Source organism: Monodelphis domestica, chromosome 4 (genome assembly GCF_027887165.1).
Source record: "Monodelphis domestica isolate mMonDom1 chromosome 4, mMonDom1.pri, whole genome shotgun sequence".
NCBI lineage: Eukaryota > Metazoa > Chordata > Mammalia > Didelphimorphia > Didelphidae > Monodelphis > Monodelphis domestica.
The window spans coordinates 168320487-168330538 of NC_077230.1; the positions used below are offsets into that span (position 1 = coordinate 168320487).

The 10052-nt window shown below is 36.9% G+C and overlaps 1 protein-coding gene across 10 annotated transcripts in view; it reads left to right on the forward strand.

The window, feature by feature from the left end:
* SLC4A10 (solute carrier family 4 member 10) overlaps positions 1-2820 on the forward strand; it is a 400582-nt gene extending 397762 nt beyond the window's left edge. For 6 of the 10 annotated variants that reach the window (XM_007494264.3, XM_056793952.1, XM_001374168.5 and 3 more), the window contains one exon: positions 688-2820. In XM_007494264.3, the coding sequence (XP_007494326.1) occupies positions 688-754 (67 nt within the window). In that variant the 3' untranslated portion in view covers positions 755-2820. The remainder of the gene's footprint in view (positions 1-687) is intronic. The other 4 variants (XM_056793951.1, XM_056793953.1, XM_056793954.1 and 1 more) reach the window with 1 other exon arrangement.
* Positions 2821-10052: the final 7232 nt, after the last annotated feature.

Here is a 10052-nt window from a genome sequence, read left to right on the forward strand (position 1 = left end):
GAATATTCAGATTCAGAATATAAGTAAACAGAGTGGTCAGTCTTCTGCCTATGAGGCTTTGTCTTCCCAAGTGACCATCAGGCTACTGGAGGACAAGGTGTTCAGTTTTTTAATGGAATATAATTGTTCTCCAGAATGGAGGAAATGTACCCTAAGGAATCAAGACATGTTCCTTCTCACAAAGCACCATTCACTGAGAAAAGGCAGGAGCAAACCTAGGGTCAGCATAACTAAGAAATAACAACTGTGACTTCTTGTTTGTTCCATTTAACAAAGTGTCAGTGTTGTCTTAAGATGGTATCATGACGGGTGTTTTCAACAATCATTAACAATTTCATTTGCCAAAATGACAAGTGTGTGAATCTTGCATGCTTTCAGATCTGTCTGAAAACTTTCAATTTTATTCATTCTTCCCTCTGAAAATTCTGGCCCATGGCTTGTCCCCTATCCAGTTCAGTTGTATAATTGTTGCTGGTCAGTCTGTGCTATGTAGCATGAAAAATTAATGCATCTTGGTGGGGAGGGAAGGGAGTCTGTTCTTTGTTTTTATGTTGGTTTTTGTTTTTTTGTTGGTTTTTTTTTTCCAAGAGAGGGCATCTTTTAAGGAGAAGGGAAGGGGATCAGGCAGTTCTTACAGAAGGTATGGTGGCATTGACAGTAACAGACTTTTCCTTTCCCCCCCTCCAGCATTGAAGGCAGAAAAGAGAAGAAAGCTGACTCAGGGAAAGGTGTTGACAGGGAGACTTGTCTTTGACTTATTCTTCAATTTATTTTTACAAACATACAAGAAGAGTGCCACAATTATTAATAAAACTGCTTTGATCATGTATTGTAAATTCTGTCTCTCATCCCAAACTCACGCCCACACTGTAAGTAGTGCCATACCCATTTTGTTCCTCTTGTCTAAAACTTCTGCACAATGAAACAAACTTGTGGACATCCCTGGTAGCCAATGAGAGAATCTGTGTGTTCCTTGCTGGATTAACCATTTACAAACACTGAATTCGTGTCATCGATCTCATAAGAGCATTTGCTTTCCAAAAGAGAGAACTCATGTGAATTGTCTTGTATTTTACTACCTTCCTGGCCTTGTGATGCCTATAAATTTCATTCAAAGGAAATTTAAAAGTTAGCCCTACTTCTTTCTGATTTTTATAACTTAGCATTATTGACTTATTTCAAAAGACCCAAATCAAAAAGTTAGTCTGGATGCTCTTTTTTAAGGTAATTCTATTTGTGCTGTCTTCCTTGATTTAATAAAAGGCATTTAATATTTTAAAATTTGTATTGCCTGAAGCATAAAGTCATTTGGGGGAATCAAAATAAAGAAATCTTTTTGCACCTTCTTTTAAAATAATTACAGACTTTGAAGGGAAACCTTCAGACAGCATTTACCCAGAATGTGCATTGTGATTACATTATCCAATATGGACCATAGAAAATACTAAAATCAATACTTTTATAAACAGTTTGGAGATATTTTCAATATAAATCTTTGTCAGAAATGTGGTTAAGTTTCTTTACCTCCGACACCAAGTTTTTCCAAGTCAGCATTTATTTACACACTTACCGCATCATTCATTGTATAAGAAACATTCATATGTACAGTCACTCTCCCACCAAGGATCGCGCCCTGTTTCATGCTAGTTTGGAACCATGTTCTGTTGTGAGGTTGACAGGTGTCCAGTTGTGATTTTTTTCTTGCAACACTTTTCTACTGTTCTATTAAAAATGCATGCTGTCAAGAAACAAGCCTCAAAATGAACATTTCAGCTGCTGACCAGGCAAATTCCCAATTGACTTTAAGTCGGTCCTAAGTAATTTCATATTTGCCAAGCCTACAGAAGAGGGAGGGGATGGCTGTTTCAGATGTTGGAGTGCTATTTGAAAGGATAACTTTTCAATTCATTTTTAATGATGCTCAATGACTGACTCTAAGCCATTTGAGTGGGTTGGGTGGGATTCTAGGAATGACCACAGGCCATCATTGAACTTATACTCTTTTTAATGTTCCCTTTGCAAAGATTCAGAGTTCTTCCAATTTGTGAATCATGTACTCAAAGTGATTTTGTTTTCCATACTCAATGTGGGGGGTCAGGGGGTTGGGGGGGGGGTTCCTTTGATAACCGAATCACTGAGCACTGTTTTATAGCATTCTCTTGACTATTGTAGTGGACCTCATCACTTCCTAGAAATTTCTCTCACAAACCTTAAAAGTTATTTAAATAGAAATGAAGCCTAAGGGATGCAAAGAAGGATGTGCATTTAATAAAAATAAAAAGACTGTGTTTATAAATGCAGGAGACGAAGTAGAGAAACTTTCTGTTCTAAATGCATTGTTTTCATGTATTCAATAATACAGATGCTACTTTGTAACATTCCAATTGGTTTATGATTTAGTTTAGAAATACATGCCAGCCGGTCCCTAAAGCAGCCTTCTTGTATTTTCATATGTTAATAATTCTTCTATTAAAAAAGCAATCAGACTAAGTGAAAGTTTCACGTGATCATCTATTAGACTATTAAGCAATCGTTGTATCCAATGGCATTCTGTGTTTCTAAGCATTTTTTATAGTCACGCTGTTCTTGTGTGAATTTTAATGCTATCCTTATGTTAATGACAACATTTTGAAATCACACAAAATATAATACAAATGTAGTGTTATATATTTACTTCTAATTTCATATTCCTGGTCAAAATTGCTGAATTTCTTGGATGTAATTTATTACAAAGTTTAAGTAAAGTGTACATGTGAATAGGATATTGTGTTTTTCACAACTAAGAGATGTTATGTGAAAATAAATATTTATCCTAACTAATTTCCTTTCACATTTTATATTATGTCGAGTGCCTTGTCATTTCGTGGGACCTTTTTTTTTCTCTCCCAGTACTCATTAGGCCATAACCACTGCTCAGTCTGTGAAGTCACTTTTCTTACATTTTTAACTTAAACTCAAAGTTAAGAAAATCTGAAGAAATGTCATTAGAGATTTCTGGAGGGTTGTTGGTAAAACCACTTCATTGGCTATGTATGGTCTGCCTGGATAGCAAATGACCAGTCATTCAAAGACATTTCAATCACTTACATAAAAATAACCAAATAAGTGGCTTCCTGTTCCTAGGAAGAAAGAGGAAAGCTGTTCTAGAAGCAGTTAACCTGACCTGATTACCACTTTAAACCACTGACATCATCCATTGAATTGGGTCTGATTATGTACATTCTTGGGCATTGGGCCAAAAAAAGTAAAAATGCCAAGTTGGTTCTTGGTTTTTACCAGGCCTGTGATTTCAGTAGTACTAGAAACTGTCAGTAAGGAAATTCCATCCACTAAAGCAGGTCAGAAATTGCTCTGTAATGCATACTTTTTTAATTCCCATGCAGCACTAAGAGGTTAAATAACCTGTCCAGGGACACTCAGCCAGTCTGTATCAGGATTTTAACCCAGGTATTCTTAGGCCCACTCTATCCACTAAGGTATACTATATTTTTTTTTACTAAATTTACAAAAAAAAATACACAAATATATTTTTCTAAATCTGGCTTTCATTGGACTGTTATACTTTTAGTTGAAAGTACAATCTTGTACTGTATTTTCTTTGCTCACTGCAGGGCTACTGGTTCTTGAATTTTGTCTTCCAAATTCTAAAGTAAAGATATAGATTAGATTATTCAACACGGATAAGTCCACTCACTATTCTTGAATATCTCTAGTAAAAGGACACATGGCTTATTTCTGCAAGCTCCACAATGTTAATCAGCATTGTTTAGCATTAAGAAGTTCTTAAATCTGATTTTAACAATGTCTTAAACTCAGATCCTCCTGGAGTTTTTAAACAGCACCACTGCACTAAGGCTTTGTGCTCAATTTGTAGTCTAATAACTTTTAGATGTTTTTCAGCTTTATTGTGCATTGCTATTACAATTTGGTTTTCCTCCTTAACTGCCCTGGATTTCCACTTAAATTCATTCTTTTTTCAATTAAGTATTTCACTGCAAAGTTCACTGGTATTCCATCTTTTGTTCTTATCTTGAATTTCTCCATCATTATGAAATCATGAAATTTAGAGCTAAACATTAGCTAGTCTAACTGCCCCATTCTCAATTTGAATAAACTATAAATACTGAAATTAAATTATTTATCCAAGATCCTACAGGGAACTCTAGGGTTCTAATCCAGATTCTGATTCCAAATTCAGGTAGATTATGGCTACTTTATGAATGATGCTAGACACAAAAAGTTGGGAAAAATAGGATCACATGTAATATATAAGTCATCTAATGGTCTAAGATACTGGGTCAATCCATTTCTTTTCCTTTATAGTTAGGATTGCTCAATCAGTAAGTATTTATTAAGCCTCTACTATTAGACACTCAAGTGTCTCTGCCCTATGGGAGCTTTTAGTCTACATGAAAGGATACTTTAAAAATCACATGGAAATTCAATAATTAATATTCAAGAATATGCAACTATATCCAGACTTTTATGTCCCCAAGTCCCAAAACTACAGGAGACTAAATCCATCTGAAGATATCCAATAGGGAAGGGAATATGCTTCAAGAATCTCAGTGACCAGGGGAAGACCCACAGACTAGCAGACAAAATCCTCTAGAATCTTGCTAGTTTGGGACCTGTTGGTAAGATGATCCCAGTTCAGACACACATACCTGTGGACTGCTTCAAGATCTGGAGGCAAGGAAGAACTAGCCAAGTGATATTTTAAGGACATTCATGTATCAAGATTTCTCTATTCATTGGTGTTTCATCAGTGTTCTGAAAATAGTCCTTGTAGGTCAGCCGGGTGCTAGTTGACCATTAAAGAGAATTTAATGCAGTAGAAAATGGCCAGTAACTATTCCTTTTAATACCAATAATACTCAGGCATGAGTATGCACATGTGCACGTGCACACACATATACACACCCCTTACCACCACTCCTAGGAACTTAGCCATATATCTTTGATCACTGGCATGAGCTGAAGCATAAAAACCTACACTGTCTACTCGAATATTAATGAGACAATGACAAAAACCTGGGACTGAGGATTAGAAAACTTGGCCTGGAGTCCTTGATCTCATTTATTAGGTATGGGACTGAAGATAATTCATTAAGCCTTCCTATGCCCAAGTTGTATCACTCATACAATGACATTAATTATACCAAAACCATTATAATTATACCAAAAAAAATTATACCAAAAAAAAAAAAACCTTGGGAAGGAGAAGGGAATGGAATAAATATTTATTTATATGGCATCTACTCTGTACCAGAAACTATGCCAAATCCTTCTATATACATTTCATTTGATCCTCATAAGGGCCCTGCAAAGTAGGTGCTGTTATTATCCCCATTTTTCAATTGGGAAAACTAAGGCAGTCAAAAGTTAAGTGACTTGCCTAGGGTCACCCAGGTACTTGTTGTCCAAGACTAAGCATCACCATGCCTTTATCAATTACGCACAGTACTCAAGCAGTGTTCTAAATTCAACATATATCGTACTAGTGGGATAGTATACTAGGATAATAAAATGTAACTATAGTTTAAACTTTAGAGCAGTTCTTTCCACCTTGAAGAACTAGTATAGTGTATAAACCCTTTGCACAGCTTTTTTTTTTTTTTTAATCTGTCTATCTGACACCGGAGGCTGAAAGTCAACTCCAATCCAGCTGGGGAGGCTTTTGAAATCTCAACATTTCAGAAGGCTAAAATGCATGGCATGCTGATGCACTCAAATAATAACTGCTTAACTTTTGTTGTTCTTCAGTTGTCTTCACTCATACCCAGCTCTGTGACCCCTTTGGAAGTCTCCTTGGATACTGGTTCTCCTTCTCCGGTTTGTCTTAAAGATGAGAAAATTGAAGCAAACTGGGTTAAGTGACTTGCCCATGGTTACACAGCTAATGTGTCTGAGGCCAGAGTTAGACTCAGGAAGGGAAGTTTTCCTGACTCCAGGCTCAGTACTCTATCCACTGTGCCACCTAGGCGCTACAGGACTACAAATGTCATCAGAAAAAAAAGTCCATTTTGTCTTCGAGAACTGGAACTTGAATAGAATCTTGATGAAAGGCAGGCAGGATTTGGATAGGCAAAAGAGAAAAAAGTTCAATCTAAGTAGCAAAAAAACATAAAATGGGTAAATATGGTAGCAAACAGGAAGGAAACAATGAAGAAAGTGCTTTGACCATAGGAATTCATAGCGGAAGAGTAACGGGATCAGACTCAATAGGTAGAGTGAGGACAGAAGACTCTTTAAAGTTCAGGCTGACAAGTGTAGCCTTAATCCTAATCGTAATAGGGAGCCATTGTAGGTCTACGATCAGAAAAATTTGACCCAAAACTTTAACTCAAGTCTTTAACAGGACATATGTGTCCTGGTTCATAATTAAGGTGCAGGAAGCTCAGTTTATATCTAATTCATACAAAAACAGGGATGTTAATGCTTCCCCAGTTACTTTTTTTTCTAGAAGGAACTATGGAATAGAACATAGGACCTGGAGTTGGAGGGCCTGGGTTCAAGTCCATAGTCTCTTACATACTCCCTGTAGGGCCTCAGGTAAATCACTTAACCTATTTGCGCTGCGGTTTTCTGAACTCTAAAATGAATAACTAAAGATCAATCTTTCTGGCCCCTTCCCACTTATAAAACTATGATTCTATGGTCATATGACCAAGGTTTGAGTTCCATTTCTTCAACTTAGTAGATGTGAGAACTTGGGCAAGTCTCAGCCTCTATTTCATTATATTTAAAATGGAGATAATTAACAATTACCTGCCTCACAAGGTAGATCAATGAAAAGGTAAAGCACTGTTGAGTTAGTAACAAATATACATGATATTTTCCTCTTCCTAGAGCTCCTAGAAACAGGATCTGCAGCTTTCATTCAGAACTCTTTTGAACTCTTGTAGTTGACCTGGGATTTTCATCTCTACAGTGCTGATTTCTCATGAGAATGAGAGTAAAAGCAGCAATTTTGATGAAGGCTTTGTGAGAGGCGGCCACATTGATAGCATAAACCAACAGACAGAAAAAAAATAATCAATTGGTCTAATTGATGACCTTTTCAAATCGCCCTTTAAGTGATAAAACAAAAATTTATGTTTAGTATACTATTTATGAAAGCAAAGAGGGGTGTTGGGGCCATCCTTTTAGAACCGTATCTGCCAATACTCGGGAAGTACTAGAGTAAGTAGTTGTTCACTTTCCTGTAAGGGACAAATTCCGAGGAACAGGCTTGTTCAGAAGCGAAGTGTCTTAAAGCACAGTAATTCCTCATTTATCCAGCACTGCTAGGAACAATGGCTTCAGATGCTATTATGAATTCAATTCAGATCATTACAATCAGATTATCACAGACAAGTAACTGACAGGGTGGGGAAAACCCACAAGCTGAAATATAGATCAACATTTCTACTTCAATCATCCACCCAAGTGGTCTTCAGACCCTTTCCAATGTTCCCAAATGAGTCTGTCCTTCCCAATACTGGGACCCAGTCCCTGATGCTTCAAATATATTCTTACACTTACAAGGTGTGTCTGATTCATTAAGCAATATTCCTTTAATGCTTTTGTCCTTTTAAGTTAATCAACCACCATTGGAGAGCTCTTCATCTTTTGCTCCATTATTATTCACCTATTCCGTCCTTAAATACTTAAGAAAAACAACCACCATCACCACCACTGATTGCAGTTGCCTTGTAGACACAAAAGAAAGGTTTGTATCTTTGGGGGAATTGAGGGGAATGACAGTCGGGTTTATCATCCAGAACTAGAGTTTTGATCCTAAATGGTGGTACAGATGGTCAGTGCAGATGACAGAGAGATTGCTATTCAATTTGTGTTTCAGACTCTTATTGTACTTCAGAAGTAGGTCTTAGTATTTATGCAGTGTTTTCTTGATAGCGAATCATACAGAGAGGCCCAGTGGTCACAGGTTAATTAAGTCTATCAAGAAAGTTACATTTTGAAAAAAATACCATCACTTTCTGAATAGTTCTTATGCCTGAGACATCCTGAACGTGGCCTAATAAGGAGAAGACTATGGAGACCTGGTTTCAAGTGCTCTTTCCCCATGGCAGAGGGGGGAAAAAAACATTGAAGCTTAAAGTGTCCCCAGGCAATTCTTGAAGAGGGTACCATACGGAGCTGCATTGGTAGAAAGAATTTCCACAGCAGGAATTCACTAGAGTGGATTTTTTAAGTAATGGTATACTGATAGTCCAACCAATGAGTAGGAAATTTGGAATTAGCTAGCTGATATGTTAAAGAAACTCAAGCTAAATTCTAGTTTTATGTTTACAATCTTCTATCCAACCCTATTTCTAACTCATCATCTTCACGGACCCCCTTGAAATGTTTAAATAACTTCAATTTCAGGGGTGGGGAGGGGTTCCCACTATTAACCACACTGCTGTGCTAACTTTGATTGTAACAATCTATGTCCAATCCATACTAATAAAGTGGAAAAAAGAACCGAGATGGCTTCTAAATAATTCAAGCCATAATATCTCATTTGCCTTCATTCGGTGAGCATTTTGAATTTAAAACTTGTTTTGAATATGGAACATGTGTAAGGCTGCCTCCATTAGCCATTTCGCAAGCCAAACCCAGCCTTAGACCCTGCGGTACTTCAGTGATTAGGTCTACATGGGTAACTGGTGCAACTGTAATGGTCTCATCACCAAAAACTCATTCCAGACCAGTTCCACGACTCTAGCAAAAATAGGCTGTCATAATTATCAAGCCTACACAATTTGGTTCTGTAATATTTTAATACCTAAGACTCATAATTGTTACAAAGAGCTTCCTGGGAGATTAGAAAGTGAATATGATACTAATAACTCCTTGTAAAAAATAAGGAAATTTCTCTGAGAATACACATACAGATAGCAGAAAGGATAGCTATGCAATGAAAACAGGGCCACAGACACCACAAACTGCTTTATTAAATTACAAATTTTGTGCCTTGTATTTAAAAAAAAAATAGCTTGAATCTTTCCATTTGTTTCTGGGAAATGTTAACAAAGCAAAGCAGAACCTTCTAGGGTGGCCACATGCCAATATGATTTAGATCTGATTAGGGACATACTCATTACCTCTGAAATGCCAAAGACATACTTATTAAATGATGGGAAAATTTTATAGTCTAGTGAACAGACAATAATGCATAACATTCAACTTATTTCATATTGCTCAAAGGGAATCTGAGATGGGTAAATTGCTCCTTAATTAAGAACATCAAGGAAACTGATGAAAAATTCAAATTGATGCAAGTACTTCCTTCAAGTTAGGATTTGCAACACAATTAGTTTCATCTTTTAAATGGGCAAGTTGATGGGCTTCCATCCAAGTTCCAAGCTGTGTCTCATGTTTGAAAAAAAGGCCTTTCATTTATGAAACATCACTTGTGGGTATTTTTTAAAAACACATTAAAAAAGTGGTGGTGGAGGGGAACCATTTCCACAGAGCTACTTGTTTTCATAGCACCTATAACGATAGATACCCCCGAAGTGCTCCCAATTATTGGCAATTATTCAGAGCCCTCTGATTGTTTAGAACCCATGCTATTATTGTCTTTTAACTCAGGAAAAACCTTTATAAATCTATTTTCCTTCCTGGGAAAACTGCTGTTTTTGCATGAAGATGACAAATATCAGACTGGTCTCTACTACGTAGCCATGTTCAGTGGTTTATGCAAGGTAGCATATACTGGGACTGAATGTTTAGGTAAGTCTCCCCTGCAGAATCCCTCTTTCTGCCACTTCGCTGGACTCATTTTGCCATCTTTCCACTCTTTAATGAAGATTCACAATCTCTGCATGAGGCCAGTTGGGGACAGGGGAACAGGCCAATGATCTTGTGTAAAAGTAGCACATGAACAATTCATATCTCCTTTTTGTTTTAGCAGATGACATGTAAATGATCTGGATGCTAAACAAAATCCCACTGAATACATCCAAAATGCTGCAATGCAATAGTACGTTGGCAAGAAAGAATTCCACTTAAATGTTGACTTCATGTTGTATGTATGGAATTCAGGAACAAAAATACTC